This window comes from Macaca fascicularis, chromosome 14 (assembly GCF_037993035.2).
Source record: "Macaca fascicularis isolate 582-1 chromosome 14, T2T-MFA8v1.1".
NCBI classification, from domain to species: Eukaryota; Metazoa; Chordata; class Mammalia; order Primates; family Cercopithecidae; genus Macaca; species Macaca fascicularis.
In genome coordinates this window covers 73,698,309-73,715,864 of record NC_088388.1, presented here as the reverse complement: position 1 = coordinate 73,715,864, position 17,556 = coordinate 73,698,309, and the positions used below count along the sequence as shown (strand labels likewise).

Genomic DNA, 17,556 nt, shown 5'->3' with positions numbered 1-17,556 from the left:
CCACTTTCCAAGGGTCTCTGGACCCAATCCTCTTGCTTCCGGCTGGGTGGGAACCAGGGTGAGCTTGGTGCCTCTCCTGGCTTCTTTTCCTGCAGGTGCTGTCCTGCACCGGCGGACAGAACGGCGGCTGGTGAACCACAAGCAGTACCTGGAGGCCAAGAGGCTGTTGAAGGAGTTCCAAGCACGTTACCGGCAGCTGGTGAGTGGCTCTCTGCGGACAGTGTTCGGGACCACCCCGCTTCCCCCAGCCTGCCCAGCGCTGAGTGAGAGTCAGCCCAAGTTCGGCCGCTTCCTCGAGTTCATGGATGAGTTCTGCCAGGAGCCCACAGCCAGTGACTCACAAGGCTAGGGCTGTGCATGGGGGCTGTGCGCATCATCCAGCCTGTGCCTCAGCTCTCCCTAAGGGCTCTGTGCCCTGGACCGCACCTCGAGGTTGACCAGCCGGCCACAGGCCTCAGAGCTCAGCTGGGCCCCACTCGCTGGCCACAAGGTGGCCTCCCCTTGTTAGGATCTCCCCTTCTTGGGCCAGGCATGATGGGGTGCCTGGCCCAGCAGCAATAAAGAGTGGGTGCACAGGGCAATAGACTGGGTGCCACATGCATTCTTTCTTGGAACCCAGGCCACAGCAGCACTGTCACACTTCCCTCTAAAAATGGTTTTCCAGTTCAGATGCAACAGGGATACATTTGTTTTCTGTTGTACAAGAAACTGACACCAGGGGGATCTTAACAAATTCCTGAACAATGGCTCCAAAAAGGGTATTTTTAGAAACCAGATCTTTTGAGTACAACCCTAATGTGCAGGGACAGTGTCATCCTGTATATTCATTCTTTACTCACACTCTTTCTTGGTTCCTTCATTAGGAACATGAATAGTTGAATGTGAACATGACAGTAAATTGGAGCAAACTGTAAACTGGAGGTAACTTATGCCAAAAGACACAGTTGTATACCATGGAAACCCCATCCCTGCTCCTAATCTTTACCGCTGTTCTGAATACCAAAGCAAGACATTCAACATAGGGCATTTCCCAGAGCACATACAGCACCAACAATCCACACACAGCTTAAGCTTAACCCATGTTTTTGTCTGAGATTGTTCTCCAGAGACAAGACTCTGACTAGAAACAGAACATCCACTTTCATGAGTTTTCTTTACTGTATTCTCAACTTGGGCCTCACCTCAAGCAGGCAAACATACATTGAAGAATGCGCTTTGGTACTGTTTAAATAACAACACATCAGCCCACTTGATTCCATGCCATGTCCTTGCTGACAGAAGCATCCCCAACAGGGCATGCCCTGGTCCAAGTCCTCTGTCTTTGTCAAAATGTTCTTCTGATGAGTTGGAGAGGAGGCAGCCAGCAGTGGCAGTCCACAAGGATCCAGGTACCTTCTCCAATCCTAAAGCAGACAGCAGGTTGAATAAAACCAACACACAACCTATTTTCTAGGCAGGAGGGGAAAAGGCCCTTAGGACAATAATATTTGTACAAAGAGTTGAGAGTAAACAGTATATCAGGCTCAAAAAACAACAACAACAACAACAACTATTTGTTGGCATTTAAATTTTTTTCCCTTGCATAGTATCTATTCTTTCACTAGGACTTTTAAGTGCTCTGCTGGAGGCTCAGCGTTGGTAATACCATGTTTGATGCAAACTTGAACCCAATGAGGAAGAACCCCTGCTCTCATTGGTGGCACAGCTTTGGAGGGTGGTAGCCCCAACAAGGAGCAATCTGCCTGCTGCTATATTAATCTGGAACCAGGGCCAACAGCTACTCTTGAACTATGGTATTTGAAGAGTGAGTTCATTGCCTGTTTTACCTTAAATGACAGGAAAGGAAGATAAACAAACCTTGCTTTGCCTTGGCTTCAAACTAGTTCTTAAGACACCAGAAAGGGAGAGGAGTCTGCTCAGAGTTTGAGGTTGCCTCTCACAAGATGATGGCTAAAAGTTGCCACCTTACTCAAAAGGCATTACGGAGGCATTTACTCACAAAGGAGAGAGTAAATTTTTTTCTTAGGAGGAAAAAAGTACTGGTAATACATAGAATAATCTGCACATCCAGTCTTGGCACTTTTTCCTTCATCTAATTTGACTAATCTCTAAACTGGTGACCCTTGCATATATCTTAGTCTCTTTTCTATGATCTTCTTCCGAAAGCTACAGCGGATAAGTCATGTATAAAGATGCATTTCCTAGATCATCTTCAGAAGAAAAATCTCTTCAACACTTTCCCTAGAATCTGCCCCACGACCACCCTGCCCCAGACCTGCTTTCTCTTTGAGAATTCATAACCAGCTATGTTTAGATACCAGTTCAAAAGACCACTCTATGGGTTGATGAGGAAAAGGGTGGCTGAGAACAATTTAAGACCAGAGTGAGTTTCCAGTTTTTAAAGAAAATTTGGCTAGCTGGCTTTTAATTCTTAATTAAAATCATTAAATTAAAATTATTCCGATCAAAATACATCACTCTCCAAGATTCCACATTCATATTACTTACTTATACTATGGAGACTTTCTCTACCTGAGCATGTATTCAGGGTCTATAGGTATATTTAACTGAAAATATCAGGAAGAAAAAGCTAGTAAAATAGCCTCCTAAATCATTTGGGGGTATCCCCGTCATTGGTGTGTATGTCTGTGTGTGTCAAACTTTAATGATTATTTATTCAGACCCTAGAAAACTACACTATAAAATAGGGCACTGGATCGCAAGTTCCTCGTTTGGTTAAAAAAAAAAGGGGGGGGTGGGGGTGGGGGGCAGAGAAGAAATTTAACCTGGATGATTTCCATGCCCATTCCAGCTATAACATTCTATGACCGTGACCCAGCCTTTGATTCTTCTCTTTTCCCATTCTCCTACTAGACATTTCAATGAAAAGTTAGGCAGGAAAAAGGAAAGGAATCCCAAGTTGCTGCCAGCTCTGAGGAGAGACCAGGTTGGGGGAGAGATTAGGAGGTTACTAAATTGAGGTGTGGGCCTCCCCTGACCATGTCAGTGATCCACAACCCACCTCATTTCTTGGAGCTTAAGCTAAAAGCAGCATCTGAAGAGATGTTAATGTCCTGTAATTACTAGAAGAGAAAATTCATTCTCCTTCCATAACATGACTTAGTAAAAGAAAAGCAATGGTGCAAATTCACAACTACCGATGGGGTCTCTAAAATGTAGAATGCAGCCTGCTGGGTGCTGGGCAGTATCCTAAATGGGACCAGAAATGGCTTTCCTAAGACCATAAATAAACTCCCCAGCCACACATACATTCAAATGCATTCCATTAGACATCGAGCTCCTCAAGAGCAAGAACTACTTTATCTCCACAGTCCAGCTCAGGGCTGGCACAAGTCTGAAGCTCAGTAAATGTTTGTCAAATAGAAAAGAAAGGATGAATAGCCTTCGGTCATCAGCTGCATGAGTCAGGCACGGTGGCAGCTTCCCATTTTAGTCAGTTTGCCAGTTTGTAACCAGACAGTAATCAATTAAGAGCTTTAATCTCTTAAGGACATTTTTCCTTTAGGGAAAATGAACAAAAAATAAAACACTTACTACCAGTGCTTCTTTCAAGCAAAAATTTAAAAATTAAATTAAAATTTAAAAAATAAGTGAAGCCACTTAGGAGTTTTCCCGGCAAGCCTCACCCAACAAGACTTAACCTTTTTAAAACAGAGGCAATTATATGAAAGGGGCCAGGAGCTGGATACATAGTCCCCTGATTTGCTACCAACCCAACCGGCCCAGATGACTTCTTCCAGCACATACAATCAACAGGTCAAGAACATTTTCTCAAAGTATGTTTCCCTCTCTATGGAAAGGAGCTGACAGCCCCCTTCTGAGGGCACCACATTTCTTGGATTTCCCCTCAGACTGACCTTCACCCTCCCACCTCTCATACCTTCCCCTTTAATAAGAAAAAAACCCACAGACTGCATATGTACAAGGAACAGAGTAAGACATGGGTAATTTGTGTGGTCAACTTCAATGATTTGTGAGGAATTTGTGAAATCCTGCACCTCTTATTCTAGCTCACAAACCCTCCCATCGTTCTGTTTCCTTCTTTGTCCTTTTCGTTTCCCCCAAATAATCCATATTAACATATCGACTTGTAACCAACTTCACAATCATGGAAGGAGAGAGGGAGAGTTTTCAGAAAGAAAAAGCATTCAGGTTTTAGTTACTAAGGATGGGAAACATCTTAAAATACAGATAGATTATCTTAGTGGTTTTTCCTTTCTCCAAAGCCAACCTGATTAAAGATCAAGCCTCTGCCCTCCTTAACCTAGACCACTCTACCTATATTTGAAGGACTGTTGCTCAGCAGGAAGTTCAGAAAACAACTGCCAATATCATCCTAGGCATCACTGTAGGTACAAGGCGGGAAGGCAGTAAGCTGGACCTAGTGTTTGGAATATTTGCTTAACAAGAATTTGTTCTTCACTCTGCACTTGTTTCAACCGCTATGCAATTCTTAAAATGAAAGTATTAATTTGGGGAAATATTTAAAATATATATCTTTTATCTATTAAAAATATTTCTTTTTACCAAAGACAAAAATCAATTCCAACTGAAAAGTGTTTTTCGAATTACTGGAGATATAGAAAAAGATGGCAAGTGGAAAAATAAGTGTTTTTGCTCCTACCAACAAGACTTGCCTTCCAATAATATTTACTAAGATCAAAAAGGAAATGCGTGAAATGGCAGTTAACTGGTAAGTTTCCTCTAAGGGCATTTATGGTAAGGTCACCCTCCCTGTCTTCTGTAAACCACAGCCAGCTCTTCTGTTTTGGGCACAAACACGCCCTCCAGCAGCCCTTGGAGAACATAAGTTGTTGGTAGGGCCTAAAACTGAAGTGGTGTGACTATAAAATCATGAGATTGACATATGTTTTTAAAACATACATCTGCACATGTGCACACACACACACAGAACACAGAATACATACATTCAGGTGAGTGATGTTCCCCACCGAAGTAGTCATCAAAGAGATTTTACCTATCTCAATGATGACCACAATGTTTAAGACATCTCTGGAACTTCTCTTTGGGAACTGTTTGGGAACTATGAGCTGCACAAGAAAATGGCTCTGACTGCTTTACAGCAGCACTCCATTTATTACTGCAAACCCACTTGATAAGCCACCTTCTTTCCCAGAGGCTTCAAATAGCTGCCGACTAGTCTCAGACTTTAAATTCTCTCTCCTAACCACAAACCACCACAAAACACTGAAGATTTGCCCTAAGAAAAAGAAGGCAAATCTGCGAACACTTAAAAGGAGTTATACTATCTGACTTAATCAATGGGTCACTGTTCTGGGCTTTGGCTTCTAGGTCTAGAAGCTGAGGAGGACCTTAGGAGTAGGCTGGAATAGATAACCATTAAGGTCCCTTCCAGTTCTAGCATTTTGGGAGTCAGTGTTTCTAGTCTTTGAAAACAGTTCCAGAAATGCTTTCACCAATGGCATTGGAAAAACTAAGCAGTATCCTGCTGGGGCTACTCAAAGGAGACAACATATATTGGGATATATAAGCTCTGGAAAGTCTGTTAAAATGCCAGTCACATGACTTTATAGTAACAACTTATACATACATGGGGAATGCCAGCCCATCAGAAATTCCCTAAAATCATACCTTGATCCCTATTCTCAATGAGCCCAGATGGGCAGAAGCACCAAGCACCACCAGGGATGCAAAAGACACATGGTGTCAGCTGCTAAGGAAAATAAACCCCCAAAGGTCCATGGGACTGAATTTACCAGCTGCATCCAGCTAGATACCTTGTTTCCATAGTATGGAGTTTCAGTATTGTTCTTTGCCTGACTTCAGGGCAAATTTTTCGGATTTTAGATCAACATTGCAGATAACCCTTGGCCATGTGAAAAGTAATAATTAAGCCTGATTATAGTTTGTCTCATAGGCTGAAACCCCCAGAAAAGCAGAAGGCTGTAAACTGTGGGGGATGGGGATAATGCACAGTATATGTTTATCTACCCTGTTGATCTTGTTTGCATGTGGATTTTGCACTATCAGTGTTCAATGCCCAGTCTAGCTTCCCCTAGGCTCCCCTGGCACACCCTTAGGTCATAATCTATTTGGGAAACCTTTAGAAAACCCATGGGTTATGCCTCTCAGTAGCTGAGAGAACCGGAACATCTGCGCTGCAGTTTCATGATCTAAAAATGGGGCTAATGCCAGTTACATGAGAGGTCTCTTGGAAACACTAAATTAAATAATGTCTGTAAATGTGTTCTGTCAACTATATAGCATTCACTAAATGTTATTTTTTTAAACAGAGAATGTAAATTAACTTTTGTAAAGGCATAAGCTTAACTGATATAGATAGTATTTATTTTTTGGCAAGGGGCGGCAGAAAGAGGACCATAACCATTATCATTTTGGATCTGCCAAGGAACTGTTCACTTCTTTGAAAAAGATGTAATTAATTTTTATCTGCAAGGCTGATTTAAAACAATACCCTGCTGAAAGAAGTCAGGAAGTCTATCAGTTTAAGAAGGTATCCCCTCTTTACCATTACTAACTGTGGCCATTATGTTCCTGAATGAGGCTGTTCCAAATCTCATTCCCAGTGGGTGCTGCCAGGTTTGGCCCAGAAGCCCTTAGGGATGGGTCACTTAGGCTTCTGGCCTGGGTCACAGAGAAACGGAAATCTGCTCCCTTGGATATTGACTACAAAGGCCCTGGAACCTCTCAGAACCATGTTAGACAGTGTTTTGCCATTAAAATAAAACCAAAGTGAGAACACTCAGCTCTTCAGGATAAATGATCAAGGCCGAAGACCTTTTAAACCTAGGTAACACTGTTCGTTAGGTGCTACTTGGCCCCGGCCATGTTGCTGGACCGCAGGAGATACTGATCCACACTTCCTTTTCGCCGGCTCACAGTCCGCCTCTCGTTGTCAAACATGCGCTGCAACTGCAGAGCCAACTGTCGGTCCTCTTCCTCTTGCTGAAGTTTCTGCTCCATCTCTCGCAGGACTGGGTCTGTTGGGGCCAGACCCACCTCACCACTGGTTTGTCGCAGTTTTTTAAGGGAGCCATTTTGTTCCAAGTGCTTGGTCTTACAGTGTCTTTTCCGGCCTCGACGCAAAGGAGGAAGTGGCTCTTCACTTAGGCTCTCGACTAGAACACCATTAGTCAGATCAAAATGATTTAATGTCTTCAATTGTTTCTTTGTTTTGAGGACTCCACCCAAAACACTGTTTTGGGGTAGCACTGAATTAACTGTGGTGATTTTCATGGCTCTGCTTATACAGGTTTTGTCTAACTTGGCATCTGGAGTTGACCCTGAGCCCTCAAACTGCTCCCTCTCCAAAGAAGTCCCACTGCCTCCCACTTTGAGTTCTGAGGAACAGCAGGTTTCCAGTGGGATCTCAATGTTACTTTTGTTATCACTGTCCTGTTCTGCTTTTGTTTGGCTAACAGAGGGGAAATAATCAAGATCAGCAGAGATGGGTCCAGTATACTCAGAGAGAAGAACCTGCCCACTGGACAATCTTGTATTTACAGCCACAAGTGGCTTCTCCTTGCTAGAATGGATACCTTCAGAGCCTAGTAAGTCTTCCCCCATTTCAGGAGCCAGAGAGGTAAGAGTGGCTTTTGACAGGGTCTTTTTGATCTGTCGCTCCTGAAAGATCTGTTCCCACTTTTTGAGGATCCGTGGACTGGCCTCATAAGAAGTCTGCTTCTGCAGACTTCTGTTTAGGTTGCGTGGAGTTGATTTGATGATGAGGGGACTTAGCACACGGCCATCAGGGAGTCTTTTGGGAGGGGTACATGGTGAGCAGACAATGGGCTTGAAATGGTTTAGTTCTTCGGAGATGCTGTCATTGCTCTCAGGGCTGATAGAACGCTCTGGCTTATGCAGGGAAGCCAAGGATGAAAGGGAGCTGAAGGGTAGACGCTTTTCGATGGTTAAGTCAGGGGCTGAGAGGCAGCGGTTGTTTTGAGTTGACAAGAGGACACCAATGATGGGGTTGGAGGCTGGAGTCATAGTTGTGACCTGAAAGAGATTAAAAACATTATGCATTCATACACACATACATACACATTTTCCTTCATCATTCCTTTATGATGGTGGAGCGACAGGGAAGGGGAGGACAAGAAAAGGGATGAAGGGTAACGTGAGCCCAAGAAAGGGAGAAAATCCCTAACTTAGAAAGCATACCATTTAGCAGAAAATCCTATATACTTCAAACAATTAATAAGACTGAAAATATGTAGGGGGAAAAAAAACTTATCTAAAGCTTTAAAAAAGGTTTCTTGTCCAGGCATGGTGGCTCATACCTCCCAAAGTGCTGTAATCCCATCATTTTGGGAAGCTGAGGCAGGTGTATCACTTTGAGACCAGCCTGGACAACATAGCAAGATCTCATCTCTACAAAAAATTAAAAAATTACCCAGGTGTAGTGGCATGTGCCTGCAGTCCCAGCTACTTGGGAGGCTGAGGTGAGAAAGGCTACTTGAGCCCAGGAGTCCGAGGCTGCAGTGAGCTATGGTTGCACCACTGCACACCAGCCTAGGTGACAGAGTGAGACTCTGTCTCTTAAAAAAAAAAGAAGGGGGGATTCTCTATTAGACCTTATTCTACCCATCGGGCTACTAATTCAAACTTTCTTCCTTCACATCTGTTTGTGGACTTCTCCAGCATAACTAGTATGCCTGAGCTCACTCTGCTTCTCTTCTGGAATAGTTTATTTCGTGACTGTGTGCAGAGGGGGTGATGAGGCAGGCCTCGCAAGCCCCGGAGGTCTGTGGCTGAGGTGTACCTTGGCTTTGTTGCCTGGAGCTGCTCTGAGTCTGCTCTTCGCTCTTTCCTGGGCTGTGTCACTACAGCTCTGACTCCTTTCCACCTTGGAGTTCAGCTTCCTAAAAAAAGAATAAATAAAAAACAAGTAGTCAAAATTAGTCTATTTACTAGGTAAGGAAAAAGGATGACAGTATCTTTTTGCTTTCTAAGCCACTAACCAAGAAAGAATTCCCTTGGGCAGCTACAATAGGAATGAGTTAATTTATTAACAAAATACATTCTGAGAAGAAACTCTGCACAAAGAGAGTGCTCCGGAGAGGAGCACTATTTGGTTCAAGGTTTTGTTTCCAAACTAGACCCTGCCAAAAGGAGGCAGAACCAGTGGCTCTTTTGAACATGCTTAGAGAGATGTAGAGATACTTCACTATCCTTAATAGTGTGGATACAATGTTAAATCACCTTTACAAGCAACAGATTTTTCTTTTTATTGACCCAAACCTCTCTTCAATCTAAATCAAGCACAAAACAAATATTGAAGTTCTTACAAAAATGCACAGCAGTGCATTAGATCTTTATGTACAGAGTCAAAATTAAATGTAGTCTCTCCTTTAATCCATTACATTTGAGCTTTCAAAGGCCTAAATCCTAGTGATTTCAGAGGTTTAAAGAACACATGATTTTTGTCTTTATGACAATGAGTTTATAACCCAAACCAAACTCCACAGTACTTGGATTATATACTGAAGTCCACTACACTATAGCATAGTAAGTGCCATAAGACAGCAGTTAGTATGCAACTAAACTTCCCAAGTGTTTTCTTCTAAGAGTTTTATCATTTTGACTCTTAAGTTTAGGTCTTTGGTCCATTTTGAGTTAAATTTTGTAACTCAAAATGGTGTGAAGTTGGAGTCCAACTTTATCCTTTTGTATGTGGATATCTATTAACAGTTGTCCCAGGATCATATGTAAATCTATGTTAGAATTATATGCAGATGACTGTCACCTGCCCCAGAAACAAGTAGGGACACTTAATTTCTCACTTGCCTTTGTTTCCATTCCTTCCAACAGGAATATATGTCTGTTCACCAAGCATGTATCATATACTTACTATATGTATGCCAGACACTGATGGCCACTATCCATGCACTGAGAATACAGAGAAGAATAAGACACAGTCTAGGTCTTCAAGGAATTAGAGTCCAGTGGGCAAATAAATAAATACAATACAGTGAAAGGGCACAACAACAAAAAAAGTATGCATAGGAAGCAGAAATGGCGTAACAGAGAGAGAGTTCTTCATAACCTGGGATGAAGTGAGATCTGGGTTGGAAATGTCTTCCTGTAGCATGTTCATTTCAAAGGATAAACACAAATTTGCCATAAGTCAAGATGGACACATAGTTATGCAGATGATCTCAAACAGAAATTATTTCTTCAAATGATTCGATTTAGCTTTGGAATGGAATGCATCATATCTACTCTTTTGTAGCAAAAGACTTGTTTTCAGAGTTTTACTATGCCAGTATTAGCTCGAAGAAAACTTGAAAAGGAGGTAAGGTATCTTCCCAAGGTGCCTCTCTTCTCCCTACATCTCTAGTAGGTAGAGTGGGTAGCATGTCCTACCCACTCATAAGGGCTTCTATTCCAGTGTTTCTGTGTTATTCCTCCCATTCAAAACCCTCCCATCCTATGACTTATGGCCACATAGTGTTAACAGGAGAAAGCGGTGGCCAGCCTGTATCACATGCTTGCACTGTACCAAGAAATTCAACATTTAACCCAAATGAAAGATGTGAAAGTTGTACTATCTAGTGGGAAATACATTTTGGAGCAGGTAGAAAATTTCAACATCCCCCTACAAAAGCAGCTGTGTAAAAGTCAGTTTGATTGGTAGTTTAAAAAATATTGATATTCATTTGCATTCCTAGAAGTCACAGGAACTGTCAGTGGTGTAAGCCACCCAGAAGCATACTGTATGGCAGATTAAAATGCTGTGGTAAATAATATATACCTTGGGTTAGAAGAAAGGGATATAAAATTGAGAGAGACAGCATTGTTACTTCAAATATATCAATTGCTTGGTGTGATTCCATTGGTGAAACAAGCAGACACCAAGAGGAAAAGATTTTCTGATCAACCTGAGAAAGACCTTTGTAACTTTTAATAGAGCAGTTCACTGATAGTTGCCTGGGAAGACACTGAGCTCCATGCCATTAGAGGTATTCAAACTGAGGCTGGATCTAGACCTTAAGTTCCAAATATTACATAATTAAGACATAGCTTAATATAATTTTTAAAAACAGGCTATAAATCCATTTTGTCAGGTGTAAAACAGTCAAATTGAAAGTCACTGTTTTCAATCCTGCGTTATCAGATACACACATGACAACTACCTGCAGTTGGGGAGAACATCTTCAGATGCCCCATAAACTCCATTTTGGCAAAAGAAAAGGCCCAGGGAGGAAACACTTGCAGTGACCACGCACACAATGAAGAAAAAAAAAAATTCTGACAATCTAAAATCTTTTTGGTAAACTTTAGTATAGCTGAAATTGTCATTATCTCTCCCATTCATATTTGATCAACAGACTTTTTACTGAGCACCAACTCTGTGCAAAGCATTAGAGACAGATTGATCAAAAGACAACCTTCACTGAAAGGAGCATCTAGACACTGAAGTCTACCACTATAGCATAAGTGCTGTAAGAGAGCAGTTATTATACAACTGAACTCCTCAAGTGTTTTCTTCTAAGAGTTTTATAGTTTAAGCACTTACACTGAGGTATCTGATCCATCTGGAGTTCATTTTTGTATGTGGTATGAGGTTGGGGTCCAGCTTCCTTCTTTTGCATGTAGATATCCAGTTAACCATCACCATATGTAAAGTGGCTATTCTTTCCCCACTGAATGGTCTTGGCACCCTTGTTGGAAATCAGTTGACCACAGATGTATGGGTTTATTTCTGGACTTTCAACTCTATTCCATTGATTTACATGTCTACCCTTATTCCAGTACCACACTATTTTGATTGCTATACTTTGCAGTAAGTTTTGAAATCAGGAGTTGTGAGTCTTCCACCTTTGTTCTTTTTTTTTCCTTCAAGATTGTTTTAACTATTTGGGATCCTCTGAAAATTCATATATGTATTTTGGTACGTTTGTCCATTTCTGCCAAAAAGATCATTGGCATTTTAATAGGTGTTACACTAAATCTGTAAAATGATTTCAAGAGTATTGCCATCTTAACAATGTTATGTCTTCTAATCCATGAGCACAGGAGGTCTTTCGTCTTACTTAGATCTTTAATTTCTTTCAACAACGTTTTGTAGTTTTCAGCATACAAGTCTTGCACTACTGCGGTTAAATTTATTCATAAGTATTCTATTTTTTGATGCTATCGTAAACTGAATTGTTTTCATAGTTACCTTTTTGGGTTGTTCATTGCTAGTGTATAGAAATGCAACTGATTTTTGTGTGGTGAGCTTATATCCTGCAGCTTTGCTAAAATCTGGCTATTAGCTTTAACAATTATTTCATGGATTCTTTAGGATTTTTTGTGAATAACATGTCATATGTAAAGAGAGATAGTCTTACTTCTTCATTTGCCATCTGGATGCCTTTTATTTTTCTTGCCCAATTTTTCTGGCTAAAATTTCCAGTACAAGTTGAACAAAAGTGGCAACAGTAGACATCATTTATCTTGTTCCTGCTACTGGGAGGAAAGTTTTCTCTTTCACCACTAAGTATGCTGTTGCTGTGGGTTTTTCATAGATTCCTTTTATAAGATTGATGAAGTTCTCTTATTTTCCTACATGTTCAGCATTTTTCTCATGAAAGGGTATAAGATTTTGTCACTTTTTTGTGTGTGTCTACTGAGCTTTTTTCCCCTTCATTCTACTAAAATAGTACATTACATTGATCTTCATACGCTGAAACACCATTGCATTCTTGGAATAAATCCCACTTGGTCATGGTATATAATTCTTTTTAAAAAATGCTGCTGGATTTTGTTGGCTGGTATTTTTGCTGAAGAATTTTTATCTATATTCCTAAGAGATCTTGGCCTATAGTTTTCTTACGAAATATCTGTCCAGCTTTGGTATCAGGGTATAATGCTTACCTCACAGAATATTTATTCTTCTAATTTTTGGGAGAGTGTCAGGATTCATGTTAATTCTTCTTTATTTGTTTGGTAGAATCACCAGTGAAGCCATCTGGCCCTCAGGTTTCATTGTTGGATTATTATTATTATTATTATTATTATTCTGGGTTCAACCTCTTTATATAGGTCAATTCAGATTTTCAACTTCCTCGGGTACTTTACATGTTTCTAGGAACTGGTACATTTCATTACATTCACTCTAGGAACTGGTACATTTCATCTAAATTATCTAATCTGTTGGCATAAAATTGTTCATAGTCTATAATCCTTCTTAATTCTATAATGTCAGTAATGTCATCGTTCTTCCTCCTAATTTTGGTAATTTGAGTCTTCTCTTTTTTCTTGACCAGTCGTTAAAAATTTGTCAATTTTGTTGATCTTACCAAAGGACCCAACTTTTGGTTTCATTCATTCTACTGTTTTCCTATTCTCAGTTAATCTTCAATGTAATCTTTATTATTTCTTTCGTTTTGTTTTCTGTGTTTAGTCTACTCTGTGTGTTTAGTCTTAGATCTTTTATAATGTACGCTTTTACAGCTATAAATTTCCCTCTGAGCACTGCTTTCTTTACATTCAGTAAGTTTTGAGGTACAGGTTTTCTTTTATTTTTACCTTTTTCTAACTTTTAAGTTCAGGGGTACATGTGCAGGATGTGCAGGTTTGTGTCATAGTGGTTTGCTGCACAGATCATCCCATCACCAAGGTATTAAGCCCAGCATCCATTAGCTATTTTTCCTGATGGTCTCCCTCCTCCCACCCCCATCCTCCTACAGGCCTCAGTGTGTGTTGTTTCCCCACGTGTCCATGAGTTCTCATCATTCGGCTCCCACTTTATAAATGAAAACATGTAGTGTTTGGTTTTCTGTTCCTGCATTAGTTTGCTGAGAATGATGGCTTCCAGCTCCATCCATACCCCTGCAAAGGATAAAATCTTGTTCCTTTTAATGGCTGCATAGTATTCCATGGGGGTATATGTACCACATTTTCTTTATTCAGTCTATCACTGAATGGCATTTAGGTTGGTTCCATGTCTTTGCTGTTGTGAACAGTGCTGCAATGAACATACACGTGCCTGTATTTTTATGAGGGAATGATACATATTCCTTTGGGTATATACCTCGTAATGAGATTGCTGGGTCGAATGGTATTTCTGCCTCTAGGTTTTTGAGGAATCGTCACACTGTCTTCCACAATGGTTGAACTAATTTACACTCCCACCAACAATGTAAAAGTGTTTCATTTCTCCACAACCTTGCCAGCATCTGTTGTTTTTTGACTTTTTCATAATAGCCATTCTGACTGGTGTGAGATGGTATTTCGGTTCTGATTTGCATTTCTCTAAGGATCAGTAATGTCAAGCTCTTTTTCGTATGCTGGTTGACCACATGTATGTCTTCTTTTGAGAAGTGTCTATTCAACCTTTGTCCACTTTTTACTGGGGTGGCTTTTTTTTTCTTGTAAATTTGTTTAAGTTCCTTGTAGATGCTGAATGCTAGACCTTTGTCAGATGGATAGATTGCAAAATTTTTCTCCCATTCCGTAGGCTGTCTGTTCACTCTGATGACAGTTTCTTTTGCTGGGCAGAAGCTCTTTAGTTTAATTAGATCCAATTCGTCAATTTTACTTTTGTTGCAATTGCTTTTGACACCTTCGTCATGAAATCTTTGCCCCTGCCTATGCTCCTGAATGGTACTGCCTAGATTTTCTTCTAGGGTTTTTATAGTTTTGGGTTTTACATTTAAGTCTTTAATCCATCTTGAGTTGATTTTTTAATTTTTTGTATGGTGTAAGGAAGGGGTCCAGTTTCAGTTTTCTGTATACGGCTCACCAGTTCTCCCAGCACCACTTACTAAATAGGGAACCCTTTCCCCATTGTTTTTGCCAGGTTTATCTAAGATCATATGGTTGTAGGTATGCAGTCTTGTTTCTGGATTCTCTATTCTGTTCCATCAGTCTGTCTGTTCTTGTATAAATATCAGGCTGTTTTGGTTACGGCAGCCTTGTAGTATAGTTTGAAGTCAGGTAGCGTCATGTCTCCAGCTTTTTTCTTTTTGCTTAGAATTGTCTTGAATATTCAGGTTCCACATGAATTTTAAATGGTTTTGGTTCCATATGAATTTTAAAATAGTTTTTTCTAATTCTGTGAAGAATGTCAATGTAGTTTTATGGGAATAGAATTGAATCTATAAATTGCTTTGGGCAGTATGGCCATTTTAATGATATTCATTCTTCCTATCCATGAGCATGCGATGTTTTTCCATTTGTTTGTGTCATCTCTGATTTCTCTGAGCAGTGGTTTGTAGTTCTCCTTGAAGAGGTCCTGCCTTCCCTTGTTAGCCATATTCGTCGGTATTTTTTTCTTTTTGTGTCAATTGTGAATGGGAGTTCATTCATAATTTGGCTGTCTGGTTACCTGCTACTGGTGTATAGGAATGCTAGCGATTTCTGTACAATGATTTTGTATCCTGAGATTTTGCTGAAGCCGCTTATCAGATTAAGAAGTGTTTGGGCTGGGACAATGGTGTTTTCTAGATACAGAATCATGTCATCTGCAAACAAAGACAGTTTGACTTCCTTTCTTCCTATTTGAATACGCTTTATTTCTTTCTCTTGCCTGACTGCCCTGGCTAGAATTTCCGTTACTATGCTGAATAGGAGTGGTGAGAAAGGGCATCCTTGTCTTGTGCCTATTTTCAAGGGGAATGCTTCCAGCTTTTGCCCATTCAGAATGATACTGGCTGTGGGTCTGTCATATATGGATCTTATTATTTTGAGGTATGTTCCTTCAACACCTAGTTTATTGCGAGTTTTCAACATGAAGGGATGTTGAATTTTATTGAAGGCCATTTCTGCATCTATTGAGATAATCATGTAGTTTTTGTCTTTAGTTCTGTTTACGTGAAGAATCACATTTATTGATTTGCCTACGCTGAACCACCCTTGCATCTTGGGTGACATCATTAGGCTTTGTGTCCCCACTCAAATCTCATATTGAATTATAATCCCCATAATTCACACAGAGATGGTCTGGAATTGGAACTTATGTTGAAAAGGAAAGCAGAGCATAAGTGTTTGGAAAATTTCCAGTCTGATGGAGCAATAGAAAACAAAAATTCAGCTGCAGAAATTTGCATAAGTAATGAGAAGCCAAATGTTAATTGCCAAGACAATGGGGAAAATGTCTTCAGGACATGTCAGAAGTCTTCACAGCAAGCCCTCCCACTGCAGGGCCAGAAAACTAGGAGGAGAAAATAGTTTTGTGGGCTGGGCCCAGGGCCTTGCTGCTTTGTGAAGTCTCTTGGTGCCCATGCCCCAGCTGTGGCTAAAAGGGGCCAATGTACCCATCAGGCCATTGATTCAGAGGGTACAAGCCCCAAGCCTTGGTGTCTTACATGTGGTATTGGGCCTGTAGGTGCACATAAGTGAAGAAATGAGGTTTAGGAACTTTCACATAGATTACACAGAATGTATGCAAATGCAAGCATGTCCAGGCAGAAGTCTGCTGCAGGGGTGAAGCCTGGAGCACCTCTGCTAGGGCAGTATGGAAGGGAAATGTGGGGTTGGAGCCCCCACACTGAGTCCCCATTGGGGCACTGCCTAGGCGAGCTGTGGTAAAGAGGGCTACCTTCCTCCAGACCCCAGAATGGTAGATCCACAGACAACTTACACCATGTACCTAAAAAAGCCATAAACAATGCTGGCCCGTGAAATCAGCCAGAGAGGGAGCTGTACCTTGCAAAGCCACAAGGGCAGAGCCGCTCAAGGCCCTGGGAGCCCACCTCTTGCACCAGCGTGACCTGAATGTGAGACATGGAGTCAAAGGAGATCATTTTGGAGTTTTAAGATTTGGCTGCCCTGCTGGATTACAGACTTGCATGGCCCTCTGTTTTGCCCAATTTCTCCCATTGGGAATGGGTGTATTTACCCAATGCCTATACTCTTATTGCATCTATGAAATAACTAACTTGCTTTTGATTTTACAGGCTCATAGGCAGCAGGAACTTGCCTTGTCTCAGATGAGACTTTGGGGGGCTGTTGGAAAGGTTTGTGTTTTGAAATGTGAGGACATGAGATTTGGGAGGGGTCAGGGGTGGAATGATACGGTTAGGCTTTGTGTTCCCACCCAAATTTCATCTTGATTTATAAACCTCATAATCTCCATGTGTCAAGGAAGAGTTCAGGTGGTGGTAACTGAATCATGGGGGTGGTTCCCCCATGCTGTTCACATGATAGTGAGTTCTCATGAGATCTGATGGTTTTATTTATTTACTTATTTACGAGGTGGGGTCTTGCTCTGTCACCCAGGCAGTAGAGAATTGGTTCAATCTTGGCTCGCTGTGATATCCACCTCCCAGGTTCAAGCGTTTCTCATATCTCGGTCTCCGGAGTAGCTGGAATTACAGGCGCATGTCACCACGCCCAGCTAATTTTTCTATTTTTAGTACAGATGGAGTTTCACTATGTTGGCCAGGCTGGTCTCAAACTCTTGACTTCAAGTGATCTGCCCACCTCAGCCTCCCAACATGCTGGGATTACAGGTGTGAGCCATTGCTTCTGGCCAAGATCTTACGGTTTTATAAGGGCCTCTTCCCCCTTCATTCATTCACTCCCTCCTGCCACCTTGTG

General features: G+C 41.2%; 2 protein-coding genes across 4 annotated transcripts in view; one reads left to right on the top strand and one right to left on the bottom strand.

Annotated features, from left to right (window-relative positions):
* The window catches only part of XRRA1 (X-ray radiation resistance associated 1), a 106,265-nt gene extending 102,677 nt beyond the window's left edge, over positions 1-3,588 (top strand). For both annotated transcript variants that reach the window (XM_074014753.1, XM_015435489.4), the window contains one exon: positions 96-3,588. In XM_074014753.1, the coding sequence (XP_073870854.1) occupies positions 96-349 (254 nt within the window). In that variant the 3' untranslated portion in view covers positions 350-3,588. The remainder of the gene's footprint in view (positions 1-95) is intronic.
* The window catches only part of RNF169 (ring finger protein 169), a 97,322-nt gene continuing 80,900 nt past the window's right edge, over positions 1,135-17,556 (bottom strand). The window contains exons 5-6 of one of the 2 annotated variants that reach the window (XM_045371314.3): positions 8,789-8,888; positions 1,135-8,022 (exon numbers count right to left, since the gene is read on the bottom strand). In XM_045371314.3, the coding sequence (XP_045227249.2) occupies positions 6,835-8,022; positions 8,789-8,888 (1,288 nt within the window). In that variant the 3' untranslated portion in view covers positions 1,135-6,834. The remainder of the gene's footprint in view (positions 8,023-8,788; positions 8,889-17,556) is intronic. The other variant, XM_074014754.1, reaches the window with a different exon arrangement.